A 17,312-nucleotide genomic window follows, 5' to 3' on the forward strand; every position below is an offset into this window, starting at 1 on the left:
GCCCGATCTTGCTATTTGTTTTTGTTTGTAGTCTAAAAGCATGTGAGCATTAATTTTCAGCCTACCCTCGTAAGAAGGTTCTAGAGGAATAAGAAGGCAGGTAATTAAACATGAGTGTATAGATGGAACGGAATGAACCAGAGCAGGTTGAACATTACGCGTGTTTCAGAGGACAATATACGAAGTGGTAGGGAATTATCGAGAAGATACCCTTGGCTAAAAACTTGCAAGAAGACGGGAATTGTCAGTGGTAGTTGGGGTTTTAGGGTGCGTAGACAGCTATGGTCATTTTGCACCACTGTCAAAATGTTTATAACCTCAATACCCTTTTAATAAATATATATATAAAGAAATACATAAATATTTAAAACCAAAAGCCCTAAATAAAGGACCCCACAACAATAGTTTTCCAATTAGGCGTTTCCATTAAAATGTTAAAACCCTACTTAAAGAGTCATCCCGTAAAACATTACTTAAATCACCCCTTACTTTACAAGTGTCTCTGACCCTCTGGTATTTGTTGCATTGCGTCAAAATATGTTTCACCGTCTAGGGCAGATCACGTACTCGTACCTCTTCACTTCCGTGAAGTGGTACACTCGTAGACGTGAGGGCACAGTCCTATCCTCAAGCGAGTGATCGTGACCTGCCGAAACGGCAACCTTTATTGCCCTTTGTTAGTTGTTACCCACGGGCCACCAAGCTTCCCTCCAATGGTTTAAAACCAAGTTCTGTAACGCGGTCTTCACAGGTCCTCCACAGGTATCAACGTGGAATCAGTGTCGAGTTTCCCTAGGGCTTCCTTTGCTGATTTGTCGGCTGCCTCATTGCCAGTGATTCCTACATGGCCAAGGGTCCGCATCAAGGATACCCTGTTCCCTTTTTTATTGAGGGATAGGAGGATGGATTGGATCTACTGAAGTATCGGGTATATTGATGAGAATACTGATATCGATTGTGGCGTGCTCAAGGAGTCCGAGCAGATTAGGAAAGGGCCGTTATTTCTTTTTATTTCGCTTAAAGCTATCCTAATTGCCAACGAGTATTGTTGTCAGGTAACATAAGTAAGGGACGTAAAGAAGAGATTAGAGGCGATTTTAAGATGGAGCTTGCCGCTGTATGGATCCCGAAGCTGGTCTTTTACGAAAAGGAATAACAATGGGATTCGAGGCTTTCGAGTCGTGATAATGAAAAAATATATATTTTGGGTTGAGAGGAAGACTAATAACGTAGTTTAAAATTAGCTGTGAGAAGAGAGGAGGTTTTTTCGGTGAAAAATCAATGAGGAGAGAATAGGTGGACGGAGAAGATATTGAGATGCAATGAAATGCTAAAGGCCGCGACAGAAGATGGAATTTCAGGTTTCCAGCGTCGAACCAGACGGTAAACAAGAAGGTATATCACCTACCAGCCTTGGACGAGGTTTACTTTGATGGGTCAGGTGTCATCAAGGTACCGCAGTTCTTTGCCTCGGGTGATGGTGCGGACTGGTCGGTTCCAAGTGGTGCTCCTTCACCCCCTCTGAGACCTAGAACCGCATGAACACCCACGGTCACGCCTGAGAATTCCTTACTTTTGAATAAGTTTCCAGATCCAGTCACGAAACATCAAATGACACACAGCAACAGGGTAACGGGACAAAAAAATCCCGGAAAACATCCCAATTAAGTAGGATAAATATAGTGATCATATACGTGACTACAGTAATCAGTCTGCAGGGAAAGGCTGGCAATGAGGAAAGCGGTAGGTCTCACGGCGCGCAAAATAACACTATTTTTTTATTTCACCGACTATGATTGTCCAAATGAATCAGCTTCCTAGAAGAGCACGCATTGGGTTTGACAAAGGATGTCCTAAGGCAGCAGTTAATTTTAAACTATGGACCCACTTTGCAATCAGTCACATGAAGAAACAGCGGCTACCCACGTCATCTTACCTCTCGTATGTCAAAAAAAATGATTGCTATGTTTCAATCAGACTACGACTCGTAGCGAAAGGTTGATATGACGTAACAGCAGGCAGTGCCGAGAAGATGCGCTCTGGGAACCCGAAATATGGTGTCCGTTTGTTATCAAAGTTAGTTTTAGATTTTAAGGGTGCGTTAACAGCTAAGGTCATTTTGCACCACTGTCAATTAATTTATGAATTATTACTCATAAGTAAAATTAATGGCAATTTAGATTAAAAGTTTAAAAAAATAATAAATCTGTAATAACTAGACCCATAAAATGTAATAAATAAATAGATAATAAAAGGCAGACTAACAGGTTGTGTTCTTATATCTTATGTAAAAGGCCAGTTTCCTTTAAAAGCATGAAAACGCGACTAAAATCTCGGGGTCATCTCCTAGGATGAATCCCATGTCTCCCCTTGTATTCAGTCTTTCACGTGCCCTCTTGGTCCCCGTCTTAGTGACCTGCAGCAGTAATTAAATACTTAGGTTTTGGAATTCATATGCTTAGTTATATGTCATACAGTAAGAAACGCATGCATTTCTACATAGTACGACTCACCACCAATGGTACCCCCCTTAATAGCCCTTCCACCTCCTAGTAACATATGTAAATAGAAATAAATACTTACCAATGATATTTGTCTATAAAATCGTAAAGAAGCAATAGTAATGTCCTTGCAGACCCATTTATTCTTAATTATGTGGCATAATCAATTGAAGAACGCCTCATTACTGTTACTTCAAGTGTACCTAAGTGGCCGCCGTAGCATCTTTTATACAATAAATATCGTATTATCGTTCGGTACTCTTACAAGAGAGTGTTAATTGCAACATACGAAAGCAAAACAGACTTCAGTGCTCATTAATGCTGAACTATATGATAAATGCTTATCACAATGAGAACTCACCCATGTACGCAATAAAACAGAAACTTCCCAATCCTTTTTCAGCCCTTTCCAAGTTTAATGTTTCCATCTTATATTATTCGTATAACATACCGGAATTTTTGTGAAATATTTCCATTTCAGGGGGTTTCGGTTGATCACATTCTAATTTATGTCTTTACGGGTGCGGCAGGTGGCTCCTCGACAAAAAAGGTAAGATATTCAAGTTCATACCTTCTAGTAGAAGAAATAGTTCATGGAGTTAGTACAAATATTACAAGTTCCGAAATATTTATCCTAGAAATAGGCTTTCAAAGTAACGGTATTTTTCCAATGCTTCGAAGCAGATGTTGCAGGGTGGAAAGAAAGAATATTTACTTGCATGTACTTCGTAATGACCAGGGAAATGAAGTTTTTTATCGAATTCGAATAGCGATTATACGCAGCATTCATCGAAAAAGTGGATATTCATACAAGATGATTAAACATCAAAATGACTTTTTCGGAAAACAAAACTATGAGCATTGTTTGCTGCGCTGCCATGGAAATCAATAAATCAATGAAAAGCGACGACTGATAAACGTTGTGCTTCTGCAAAACTTCTTTACAGAGGAATTCCGAAATTGCCCGTCATTTTAAATGTTGTATTATTCAATGCAAGTCCGTGCCATTATGATTTCAAGGCGATTGATTCCATCGAGCACGTAAGGTTTTTCGCTGGAAGTCCATCATCATCCCCCGCAGCACGGCATGAATGAGTGAACCTCCCGTTCGATTCGGGGGGGTCGGGCGGCATCGTCTTAATTCGCCCGACCCCTCCGCCCCGCGGGCATCCGCCGCCCCCGTTATTGGGGATGATACACCCACCCACCCACCCCCAACCCCATCGCCGCCGCTCTCAATACTCAATATCGCTCTCTCTCTTCCACTCCTCGACAGGCAGCAGCAGTCGGGCCTCAGTCTTCTCTCTCGTCTTCCCCCCCGGACCGACCCTTCCCCCCGGCCGGGGCACCGCCCCCCCTGGGGCCAAGCAGCGGCAGGAGGAGCTAGAAGAAGAAGACGGAAGGAGGAGGAGGTTGGCGGCAGCAGCAACCGCGCGCGCACAGGGGCGCGTGTGTCTGTGTGTGTGTGCGTTCCCATAGCGGCGGTATAAGACGCCCTCCCGCCTCCGAATGGGTGCCATTCTCAGCTTGCTGTTCGGTAGCGGTGACGGAGGCCCTGACAGCATGGAAGGACCCGCGGCCGACGTGCCTGATGAGGAGACGGGCCTCACGCCCCGCCAGAAAAGGGCCGTGGTGGTCACATGGGATCTCGTCAAGCAGGACATGAAGGGCAACGGAGTGGAACTCCTCTGCAGGTTGGTCGGCGCTTGGCGCCTCTTTTATTCATTTGTTTTGAGCGTACGCGCGCCCGCCCCGGGGGTTGGGAGGTGAAGAGTGCATGGACCCGAATGTTTACCTTTTGCGGTGGAGGGATCCGGCGGTCGTGGACGGAAAGGCTCCACAGACCGCTTGGTCCTCGGCAAGTTAGGGCAAAATCACAACCCTTCAATGCTTTGATCTTGCTAGGACTAAACGAGAAAACGGAAGGCATTTTGAGTGCCGTATGCCGTAGACAATCTAAATGTTCATTCCAAAGACTTAATTTTTATCTTACTTAAAAGATGAGACCACTGAAAAAGTTGACCGACACAGATAAACTAATGTCAGAAACGATTTCCCACTGGCCCAGGAAACTGTCCATCGTTGAATTAACCCTGTGGAGTACTCTAAGCAGTCAAAGTCTCGTCTTCACCGTCGTGAACATCCGTGATGCCTAGATGGCTTATTTACAATACCTCTACTTAAAGTTTTTATTGCGTTAATTACATTTATTTTAATCTATCTCAAAAAATTTAAGACAATACAATTCTCTTTCAAGATCGAATCGAATTAAAATTATTCTGAGGTTTTAGCCAGGGGGGGGGGAAGGAACAGAGTCATAAAAGGCATGAACCCCACATTCAGATGCCTACTCGGCGTATTTGGCAATCTGACACTGAAACTTAAGCGGTTGAAGGACTAGAAACTTAAGTAAGTAAAAAAAGTAAGACGATGAAACAGGCCACCGTATCCTGCATCGAGTCTATAGTAGTTCTCTCACCGTCCAAAGCAAAGGAGACGAGATTTTTATGTCTCGCCTGCCAATGAGTTCGACAAGAGATTCCATGAGAGCTTAAGGATTGATTACATAATCTCTCAAATCTACAGTATTCGCACTTGAAGGGAAATTTTCAATCCGTAGATTTTGAGCCACCACATTCTCTCAACGCCGGTCATATTTCCCTCGGCTTTTACCTGGCCAATGAAGTCTTTCGGGGCGCGCATATATCACGGTGGCGAAAATACACCTTCGCTTTCATTATTACGCAAGGAAAGAAAATAATGATTTCCTTCATGTCCGTCGTCGTCGCATGAGATTTTCTCTTCCGTGTCAAACCGGTCCGGTCAAGCACTTAATTTCGGACTCTTTCCCGATTTTGCAATTCAAGGAATGCGATGAGAATTGGACGAATCAATGAACGAGTTATTTCCAAAAGAAACACGGTGGTACAAAAAGTAAACTAACAAATATTCACGCTCTTAGCAAATAGATCCTCAGTACCAAGTTTTTTTCTGTGAATTAAACCGCGAGGACAGCACTTTCCCTCCTTGGCTTAAACGCCCATTAAAGGCTAAGTTTGGAATGTTTGAGCAAATATAATGTCCACGCGGCCATGTTTCAAATTGAGAGGATTTTTTTGTGTGCGCTGGCACGTTCCCTTTCCTCCATCACCGGCAGCGGACAGCATTCAGTTAGGGCTAACAGGGCTTTCAATGGACCACCTCCTCCGAGACGTGATCTCCATACATTAAAACCACAAGCCACTCACGTGAGCATCGTTTCGGTGGGACGGAACACGCGTGCTTCCCAAACTGACTCGCGCATTTATATCGCATCACGGGGAACATTTTTCGGAAACGAAGGACGCAAAATCGGTTATTACTTCCTAAATTAAAAGATAGGTTCGTCCTTTAGTTCATTTGGAAAACGGATGCTTTATAAACTCCAGCACAACGTCAATGTCCAACAGTGCTAAAAGTGGTTTCGTTTGGATCCCTCCGGTCAAGTCCTCCTTCCATCGGCTGAACATTTCATATGCGCTGACATTTCTTTTCTTTGACGTCTCTTATTACTTGTTGCATATGAATCGAATTTCTTGGGACTTCCTCTGTATTCCTTACGCCCCGTTTCCCTTTTCGACGAATTTCATAGTTAAGTCATATTCTCTCAAGATTACTGCGATACAGTTATCCCTTCTTCTGCTCTTAGTTCTCACCTTTATTATATTACAAATGTTTATCGTTATTATTTTATTTCAGGAGTCCCTTAGGGTCCAGCCACCGCACATTGCTCTACTTCTAAACCCTCACTGTCGCGACACTAAATCAACCCTTAAACCTCATGCTACAAACATTAGAGTAATTCATTTTTTTAGGTCTGTACGTGCATTTTTTTAGCTTTTTTCTTCTTTATCCCTCCCATTACTCAATTTGAGGTTCTTGTCCTATTCCTGCCTCGACCTCTCCTATTCTTCCACTTGCTCATTTTTCTCTCCGCACCCACTTTCACTGCCTTCATTGATTTTTTTCAATGCATCCTGCATGAATCCTCTTCGCTAGCTTTCTTAACGGTCCAATTAATTTTTCCATTCTTCCATTAATTTTATTATTTTTATTATTCCACTAGTATTGATCCTACAACTCTTAATCAAACCGCTTCATTATTTACTCGATCTGAATCAATTTAATCAACACCTGCTTCTCTGCGGCAGTATTGCAACCTCGAAGAAAACCATTGTACCGCGTGCCGTTTGTGATCTCCCCAAGTTAAAGGAGCGCGTCAGCAGAGATTTAAAGACGATGGGGAATCGTGAACCGAATGACTGCCGAATCCGCCGAAGCTCGTGCGCCCCGCTATTCTTCGAGCCAATGAGCGATACCGGTGTTTTACGTTCCGTCAGAGCATTGCTCTCAACCCCCAAGTACGTTCAATAGGCAATAAACGGCCCTTCCACCGTAAACCAAAGGAACTGGATTTCGTGAAACGATATTACCCGTCGTTCAACGGAGATAGGTTTGATGATCAACAAAGCATTTTGATCGCGAATAATTTCATTCCAAAGGGCTACCTTCTAGGGAGAGAGTAATCAAAAGCAGCGATGCACTAGTTTGAATGAAAATGGAACCCGAAATTTGACTTGCGCGGGACTTGAACGCCACTAAGCATCTTTCCTAAAGCGCCTTGTTAGAGTTTCAAATACAAAGGAAGCAAAACTGACCTCCTCGGTAACTTCATCATAACCCACAACGGCGCAGGTCTACTGGGATATATATCATCCGAAATTGACCGGGGTATTGGGCTAACTCAAGGGATTCAAAGGATCCGAATTCCGCTTTGGGTATGGGTGTTGTACGAACTCTGAAAGTTTCACCCAGACAGGTCAGAAGTAGCGGGTCAGGATCATAGGGAATGAACGGACACCATATACGTCCTAAGAGCAAAAAAATATCATTATCATCAGACTAAGCAATCAATCCAAGGAGTAGTTTGTAGCGGCTCGCGACCCAATGCCCTTTTTCTAGTAATCTAGTCTTTCATTAATATATCCTAGAGGTAAATTCTTCAACTTTTACTCCTCGTAAATTATTCGTGCTTACCTTTGTCCGTCCTCCCCACGAAAATTCCTTATTACTTACCACAGATAGTACATTATCATACTCTTACCAAGGATTCAGAAGTAACGAGGCCTTAATACGAAGATGCCAGTGGGTTTGCCGGAGCAAACTGTTCCTGTGGCCGCCTTTGATCTGTTTGAAATAACTTTTTAATTCGTTTTTCCCAACAATCCTCTCTCCTCCCACTGCTTCGTTTGCTTTTCTTTCTGTCTACTTCGCCTTCTTCATGCTCTTCCACATCTACATTATTTTATAAGTCTCCAATCTACGCCTATCATCCTGATTCAGTGACCATTTTTCCGCGCCGTACAAAACTATACTCCATATCAAAGTTTTGACGAGTCTTTTCTAAACATCCTTGCTCAATGTCCCTGCTATCAACTCCCTCCTCCTTGTGAAAGCTTCTTTGCCTGACGCAATTCTTCCCCTTATATCCCTACTACTTTGACCATTTTGGTTCAGCACACTTTCTAGATAGGCTAACTTGTGCTTATTACTAGTATCAAACACATCTCTAGGACGTTCAGTAAGCGCTTGGAATATCTGATTGCATGTTAACAAGGCTTTCGTCTTTTATTGAAACATAAAGGTCTTTGTAAAGATACGATACCGTGAATCTCATACCTGTATTTATCACATGGGCTGTGCCCAATTTTCATGTCGATTCTGTGTTATACCTTTCGTTTCTTTATGACATTGAGCATTTGTGATAACATTGGCTAAACGAGGGTCACTTGATGACGATCCCAATTCTTAAAACACATTCAAATATCTTGATGATTGAATCTTGCAGAAAGTGGAATTACTGATACTCGATACAGACAGATGTGAGATAATTTTTCATCGAGTATTTTCAGGAGATAACTTATCTGCAGGCGTTGAGGTTAAAAAAAACATATGGCTCAGTTTAAAGGACTATTTATATTTTGTGCTTCACCTCAATCGTAAAATCTCAATTAACCCAATGCAGTATATTAAGAAATGCGATGTTCTTATGATGTTCGGTGAAAATACCTTTCACAAGAAGTAAATAAATGTATTTTGCACGAATTAGCACTGATGTTGAAATGTATTATTACACCCATCGTTCTAAGGTAGGAGAGATCATGTAAAAAAATTAGAGAGATTAAATATAAGTAACAGGTAGATTAGATACATCATTTTTTCCACGAAAGACAGTGGTTCAAATAGCACCCACCGCGATAGGGGTAAAAATATTCGGGTCAAAATTAGTCTGGTGCGTATTCAACCCCTGACACACACACTAGTGTTGGCCAGCAGGGTACTTAAAATACTAAAAAACAGAGAGAGTGAATGAAGCGGAGGGTTTAAGGCTCAATTGGTAGACTATGTGAAGTCGTGAAGCGTAGGAATTGGAGAGTCGTTCAGTCGGGAGGCAAACGCACTTTCACTTGAGGCAATCGGACCACCAAAAATGTGCGGCTGATATCGATGGCGCCCACTCCGTGGTGTAAGCTCGGAGGAGTGTAACCGCATGCGGGTGGGGGGTTGGGGGGCCAAATTACAATGGGTCGATTGTCATCCCACCTCGGGAGGACATCACGCTCACCCGTCCCTAATGCCATGGGGGATGGCGGTTGGCGAGAACGAGGAAGGGGGAAGGGTCGGAGTCCTGGCCAGAGGAGTAAGCAATACAGAAACACAATACTACATGCCGCGCCCGCCAGGGTCGAGGAGGGACGGTGTGGGGCATGAATCCATGACGCGGCGTGCTCCGCAGCAGAGTCCTTCATCGCCTTCAAGCGAGGAATGACTTGCATTTTCCACAGCAGAGGCGGAATGGTGCTCATCAGTGTTGTGTTGTCTTTTATTCATTTATTTAGTAACCTGTGAGCGGTCACCATGGGGTGATTACACACTAGACGACCCTTTACCCAAAAGGCGTGTTCACACCCGCCATAAAGAAACAAACGAGTAGGAAATTTCGGGTACCACCCGTTTACTCCCAAATGGTTTCACGTACTCTTGAACTCTCTCTTCAAAGTGCTTTTCAACTTTCCCTCACGGTACCTTTCCCTCCTGGCGCGGTCGCACAAACGTTATTTTGTTCTGATCTCTAATAGTTTTTGGAAAAAATTACATCTTAAATCTATCTGTTCTACACTTAATCTCTCTAATTTTATTGACATAATTTCAGTTACCGTGGTACGATGGTGATAACAATACAGTTTCAACATCACTGCTGAAGAGGCGTTCTTCCAATTTATGCAAGGGATTTTATCTGTATATTAACCTTCGCTCCACGTCTGATTTCCAGCCTAGCTGCTCTAATATTTTGGATACGCTACTAAGTTTATCATGATAAAGTCTTACAAATCTAGCTCCTCTACGCTGCACGTGATCCAATACGGTAATCAATCCATCTTCGTGAGGATCCCATAACGTACTTGCAGCATACTCTAAATGAGGCCTAACGAGCAACATATAACATTTCCCTTTTACCTTTTTATCACAGTTATTCAACAATCTTCTAAAAATTTATATTTTATAAATTAATACATCAATAAATCCTGATTTTTCGAATATGTTGAACACCTCCAATTTCTGCCGTAAAGTATCTCTCCACCACTTCCTCCTCTCATCGTCAATCAGGACTGAATCCTTCGTTGGAGCACCAATTGCACATTTATCTACGATTTAATTTTATTTTTAACATTGCGTCTAGGCGATTGATTTTCGTGTGATCTCTTCTTAAGGTTAAGCACTCTATAAATGTCCATTTACGACACGAAAGTAGGACACCATTTTTTTAATATTGCCTTCAGAGAGATTTTATCATACAGGCGTTTTATAGAGTGAATTGGGAAAAACTAATGGGTATATTGCAGAAAATAGGAATAGATAGGAGTGAAAGGAGGCTAATCCGCAACCTGTACATGTCTCAAACGGCTCAGGTGCGGGTGGGGAACGGGGAGTTAGGGTGGGCAGTGTTAGGAAGAGGTTTAAGGTAGGATTACCCATTGCCACCGGTGCTGTTCAACGTATATGTGGAAGAAATACCAAGAGACACGTAGGAAAAACTGGGGATAGGAATGCAAATCAGTCAGGAATGCATCAACCCATTAATGTCAAGAAACTTCGGGAGATGCTGCGACGCTAACTTTTAACGGAGGCTTTCGCTAAATGTGGATTAGGATACAGCTACTTCAAAGCGTAAAAATCATTAGCCTTGACCGGGATTCGAACCCGGGTCGAGGGATCAAGAATAAATTGATGCAAAGCATATTAATTCGTAGTGGGATGTTGATGACTGTGATAAGAGAGGATAACGTTTGGCAGGCGAGGTAGGGGGAGGAAAAGGATAGGCATGTAGGACGGATTGAAGGGAGGAAGGAAATTTACGGAGATATTATATAATTGAAAATAGTGCGGGTATCAGGTTGTGGTTGTCGGAAAAAGTCAAGAAATGTAGCCATGCTCAGTCTATGCCCATTCAAAATTAATCCTAAAAGGTTGACTACTAATAACTACTAAATGACGAGTTCAGCCAATTCCTCTTTGACGATGATTCATTTATGAAATGATCGCAGAGTCACTGCTGCGCACGAGAACAAATGTAGCCTTTAGAGGAATTAGACTGGGAGCCATTTGCGATGCGAAGAGGACAAGCGAGACTGTCTTTTGGCATGGTTCAGAACAAACAAGTTTAACAGTAACAGTAGAGGCATAATAATGACCCCTCATGATTCATATAGGTCAGAAGACAAAGATGAGATGAGGGGCATAGATTCCAGTACATATAAATGTGCAGATAAATATTTGTTCTTTCCCCTGACAATCAGAAATCATAACGGCAAGAAGCCAAATTCATTACAGGAACAGTAAAGGCGTTCGACTTACAAGTCAGGTGGATTTGTTAGTTTTGCATGTCGGTTTATTCTCTTTTACGGGTGGTGGCCTGGCACTCTTTTCACACACCCTTGCGGCGGTTTGCTGGGTATCATGTAGATGTAGATGAGCTTTCCTGACATCCTTTAAGACCCGAACGTGAGTTCGCTAATCCCAACTTTAATGACATCTACGCCCAGACATGAACTGTGAGGCTCGAGAATAAGAAGCGAAAGTGTTAGGCGGGCGTTTTGTCGTTTCCATCGGATGAGCTTCAACGTTATTCGACTGACGCCATTTCTCGCAATGAAAAATTGTATCATATCTCTAATTATAATCAATTTCAATCACCAAACAACTAAACACGTAAATTGAATTTGCGATCTTCAACGTAGTATTTACCAAGCTTCCATCTAGTGATTTTTGCAAATATATACGTTACATTACCAACTGAAGACCATCCGTTACCGCGTAGAACATTTTCAGGGGAATCAATTATGCATGTTCAATGAGTTTTACTAGGAGAAACGCACGCTGCTACTCAATCGCCATAACAAGTTCTCTTCATGACACGTGACGCTAAATAAGAGGACCTGTCCATCGAATTTTGACTGAGAAGGCCTTCTGTTACGTGAAAATTTGTTTCAATATGCTTATAACCTATAGCTAACGTCAAGGAGAATGTCATGTAGAATTTCCATGACATAAAATTTAAATTTACAATCAATCAAGACCAAAAATCTGCATACGCTTTCAATAAAGAACACTACAGCGAGTCGCATGGTTCGATGGACACATCATTAATGAAGAAAAATAATAAATACAACCGTAAAAAATCCCACGCTTCCTAAGGAAGGAAGAGACAATAAACATAATACAATTATTAGAAAAATGGGAGGACTAGATTCCAAAACAAACACTTCTTTTAAACATAGAAATAGTATTCGGTTGGAGTACTCGGGTTTAAATTTGAACGGCCTTCTCCATTAAAAGCATCAACAAGAAAAGATTGACCAAGGGTAATTTTTACGAACATGAGACGTAACACAGTTTCGAGTATGCAAGAATGTGGAACTGAGGACGCTCATTACGCTTAAATTAATTTTTACCTTTTTTGTGGCTCAAATCTCTTTGCATGTCCATTTCAAAGTAATTTCTTCAACAGCATATATTCACTTTATAGCTTAATATGACCGCTTTTACTTTATTAATATTCGCACGAACATTTCCAGATTGGCGAACGTATTCAGATGCGGGTAAAACTAGCCATGGAGAGCCCGCAAAATAAACTGACAATGAAATACGAGAGACCTGGATGGAAAGGGTAGTAGCGGGCCTGTTTGGGCATAGCGAGAGATAATAGTAACATCATTTTATTCGAAAAATAAAACCATAAACACAGTAATCAACCACTATGTCGGTTTGGCAGGTGATGGTAGAGTTTTTCCAGTACTAAGCCATATTCGACATGTGATATTCACACAACTGGGTAAGTGGGCAAGTGCTTTTCCATGTCCTGGTTATGGTTTACCAGGAAGATCTAGCACCCAAAAAATCATATACGAGGATAATCCCAGAAGTACCCGACCCAAAAAAGAAAACAAAAATAAATTTGGAAAAAATGTATTTATTTTTCAACATAATCTCCTTTCAACTCTATACACTTTTCTCTGCGATGTTCCAAAAGTTTAATACCCCTTTTTATGATAGTAGCTGTGCTCCTCAAAATAGCCGTTAACTGCCGACATCACTTCTTCATGGTTGGAAAATCTTTGACCATCGAGCCATTTTTTCCAGTTGGAGAACAGAAAATAATCCGAGGGGGGCTAAACCTGGAAAACAGGGTGCATAAGGTTGCAATTAAATAATTCATGGATTTTGGCCATTGCAATAACGGATTTGTGAACTGGTGCATTGTCTTGATGAAACAACACTTTCTTCTTAGCCAAATTCGGCCAATTTTGCTTGGTTTATTCGCTTAGACATTGCAATAAGTTCGCATTATACTCGCCGTTGATAGTTTAGCTTTTTTCAAGAGAGTCAATGAAAATTATCTCACGCGCATCCCTAAAAACCAACGCCATGACCTTGCATACAGATGAAACGGTCTTCGCCTTCTTTGGAGACGGTTCTCCATTTGAATCCATTTTTCGACTGTTCTTTTGTCTCGGGTTTGAATCAATGGATCCATGTTTTATCCATGGTTATGAAACTGCGCAAAAATTCTGCTTTATTTCTGTGAAACTTTGCTAAACACTCAATTGAAACATCTTCACGACACTGGTCTTGCTCAAGTATGAGCCCATCACTCATCTTGCACACAGCTTTTTGCTGTCCAAATTCTCAGTTAATATGCTATGTACCGCACTATTTGAAATGCCTATTTTGTCTGCTAACTCGCGTACTTATAGTGGACGATCATCCAGTATCATTTTGTGGATTTTCTTCACCGTTTCTGGAGTCGTCACCTCATTTGGTCGACCAATGTGATATTCGTCTTGACAGCTCGTACGACCTCGTTTAATCTCTGCTACCCAATATTTTACTACTGTAAACGAAGGAGCAGACCCACTCAAAGGAGAACCCAGTTCAGGTTTAAATTTGGGCTGAGGCCTTTCAAATAAAAGAATTGTATGGCATAATGATGAGCAATTTTCTCCATTTTTATAAATTCACTGAAAACGTTCACTATTGATGGCTGCCAAACAAATATTAAACGGTTTGGCGTCTTCAAACCTAAAATATATGCTTTCTAGATTTCGAACTTTCTAATACAGTGATATTTTTCAAATAACTACCGCCATCTCTAGGTCAGGACGGGTATTTATGGACCCACATGTAGCTTGGGGGGAGCTGAGGGTGTCCACAGAGGTTTTCCCTGGGAATCGAATCCGGGCCCTCTGGTCAGTAGTCTCTACACTCTACCCTTGAACTACCAAGATCCATTTTGAACAAATACCTTCTGAAATTGTCATTTAAAATGATGAAAATCCAAGATTTTTATCCTTTACATATATTTACTACAGTTAGTTGGTTAGTAGTCTTCTTTAAATGTTATACAATAATTTACCCGAGGAAACACTTCATTTTCACTTTGGAATGAAAAACTATAACTTTGCTTCTTACATATTTACATAGTACCCTGTAATCCACCGTTAGGTTGTGTGGCAGGGGGTGATTACACACCAGCCTACTTCTGACCCAAAATACTTTTCCCTCCAAGCGCGGTCGGACAAACTTAATTTCATTCTGATCCCTCATCGTTCGTGGGTAAAATTGCATCCTAAATATATCTGCTCTACAATTGATCTCTTTAATTTCCATCGATATGATCTCTCCTACCGTATTAAAAGGGGGCTAATAATACATTTTCCACTAAATTCTTGCATCTTAAGAACCGGGTGTCCTGAAACAATACATAGCATCGTTTCAGGGGCTATACTATGCATTGAGTAGAATAAACATAGTAGCAATTCTTCTTTCCGTAATGATTAAGTTCCACCAAGACAACCCTTAAATTACTTACTTTAATTTTCATTGCTGCCAACACTCTTGAACAATAGTTTAATTCAGTGTAACGAGAGATAATTCCATGGAACGGCGATATAGAGGAGACTTCTCATTTTAGGTATCACTTTATTCCTTTCCAAAAAATTTATACATGTGCAGAGAAAATGCATCATCGCTATAATGGTGACACGGCCCTCTTCCTCCTCTCCCTCAGGTTCTTCAAGGAACACCCAGAGTACCTGGAGAAATTCAAGGCGTTCGCCACGACGCCCCTGGATGACCTGCCCGAGAACAAGAAGTTCCAGGCGCATGCCAACAGCGTCATGTACGCGGTGACCAGCGTAGTGGACAACCTCGATGACCCAGGCTGCCTCGTGGAGATGCTGAAGAAGCTGGGGCAGAACCACGGTCGACGGAACATCCCCGAGAAGGCATTCCTGGTAAGCGCACCTTCCCCCACCCCCCACAACCGAGGGGGGGGAAGACTTTTACAAATGGTGGGAGGGTTGGAATTTTAATATTATTTTGTCACTTACATCGGGTGTATAATCTTCAAACGAAATGTCACTCATTCGTGGTCCGCTAATCTTCTTCACGTTGCTAATACCGAAATTAACTACTGCTAATGCTTATCATTGCCGAAAGAGAGCGAAATTCTTCTCCTTTTAATAAAGTGGAAGAAATTCGCTCTCTATCCCTTCCGTTTTTTTAACTTTTGTACTTCCGTAACTTTTTCTTGTTCAATTAGAACATATTCCAAATTACAATGGCTCCGTCTGACGCAACATTGAAGTCAGATCAAGCAAAATTATGCAACGCATGTATCAAACATCAAGCGAACAAAATTTCATAAAATTACATTTAGGTTAATTAATTATAAGATTAAAAAAGTAACATCACTCTTTATAAAATATTCCTCATAATTTCTGTGTGATTGCATTAAGATGTGATATTACAGTTGACTAAAAAAAGACCGGCGAAATATATCAATGTCTTTCTAATTTTATTGTTATGATATCTTGTATCGTAGTACGAACGGGATAATACATTATCAACATCACTGCTAAAGAGACGTCCTTCAAATATATGCAAGAGCTTCAATCTGTAATTTAACCTACGCTCCGTGAGTGATTCCCTACCTAGCTCCTCTTAATATTTTGGATTCGCTACATAGTTTATCATCACAACGTTTTACAAATCTAGCTCCTCTACCTTGCACGCCATCCAATTCGGCAATCAATCCAACTTCGTGAGGATCCCACATAATACTTGCAGCACATTAGAAATGAGGCCTAACCAGCGAAGGATAACATTTCTTTTTGACCTTTTCATCACAATTACCCAGCTATCTGCTATTAAATCCTACTTTTATTAGCTTGCCCACATATTGACCGTATATGTTTCACCGAGGGCAGGTCGTGAGTGAGGATAACTCCTCTAAGTATTTAATAGACTCTACACATTCAATTTCGGCGTTCTTGATGCAGTAGGCGTTCGGGAGGGAATTACTCTTTTTCTAAATATTCATCACTTCGCACTCTTTCAAGTTCAATTCCATTTACCATGACTCGCATCAGCGTTGCATAACATTCCTCGAAATTACTTTAGTTACTATAAAATGACTTCGGATTGAATAAGTATGTAAACCCTTGTGATTTCTTCTCCCGAAGGATTTGAAGGCAGTGCTGTTGCAGCTGTTGAAGGATAAGCTCGGCAGTCACCTGTCGCCCTATGGGGAGGAGGCGTGGGACAAGACGCTGACCACGGCATTCACCGTGCTCTTCGAGGGCCTCAAGGACCCCGAGGGGACGAACACATGAGCCCCCTCGCCCCGCGGAGCACACCTCTTCAGTCAGTGGAGCCAGATGTTGCGTGCACCCGAGTGAACAGTTGAGCGGTGACGATCGTTCGCTTGTATGTTTCCGATCGAGGGCCAGTTCCCAGGGCCGTCGCCGGGGGATGATGCCTCGAAGTTCATTAATTCTCCTCTCAACACATATCCTGGAGGTCATGTATCTCCAAAATGATGATCGCCGTGGGATTATTGTCCTTAGTTTTTCAGCAATGAGAACTCGATGCCTTACATCTTAAATAGTCCTACATTTTACTACTGTGATTTTATAAGCACGAATCCCCATTAATGTAAATTGTAAAATTAACTGATAAATGGGCAAAAATATATATTTTTACTCAAAGGACCAAGCTTACCATCAATTACACAAACGCATTTATCTTTGTGTTTCCTAGTCTTGTTATTTGTTTACAAATTACTGTTATTTTTATTGTTGCGTACGCTGTTTGTGTGAGTTGGTTAATGGTGAAGCTGACGATACCATGATTCAAGGTTGCATATTACAT

At 41.7% G+C, this 17,312-nt stretch overlaps 1 protein-coding gene across 1 annotated transcript in view; it reads left to right on the forward strand.

Moving 5' to 3' along the window:
• LOC139690775 (globin-like) overlaps positions 1–17,152 on the forward strand; it is a 104,629-nt gene extending 87,477 nt beyond the window's left edge. The window contains exons 2-4 of the mRNA XM_071588333.1: positions 3,778–4,195; positions 15,169–15,394; positions 16,625–17,152. Of these exons, the coding sequence (XP_071444434.1) occupies positions 4,011–4,195; positions 15,169–15,394; positions 16,625–16,774 (561 nt within the window). The 5' untranslated portion in view covers positions 3,778–4,010 and the 3' untranslated portion in view covers positions 16,775–17,152. The remainder of the gene's footprint in view (positions 1–3,777; positions 4,196–15,168; positions 15,395–16,624) is intronic.
• The last annotated feature ends 160 nt before the right edge of the window (positions 17,153–17,312 follow it).

Source organism: Hetaerina americana, unplaced genomic scaffold (assembly GCF_022747635.1).
Source record: "Hetaerina americana unplaced genomic scaffold, ioHetAmer1.1.p SCAF_3, whole genome shotgun sequence".
Taxonomy (NCBI): Eukaryota; Metazoa; Arthropoda; class Insecta; order Odonata; family Calopterygidae; genus Hetaerina; species Hetaerina americana.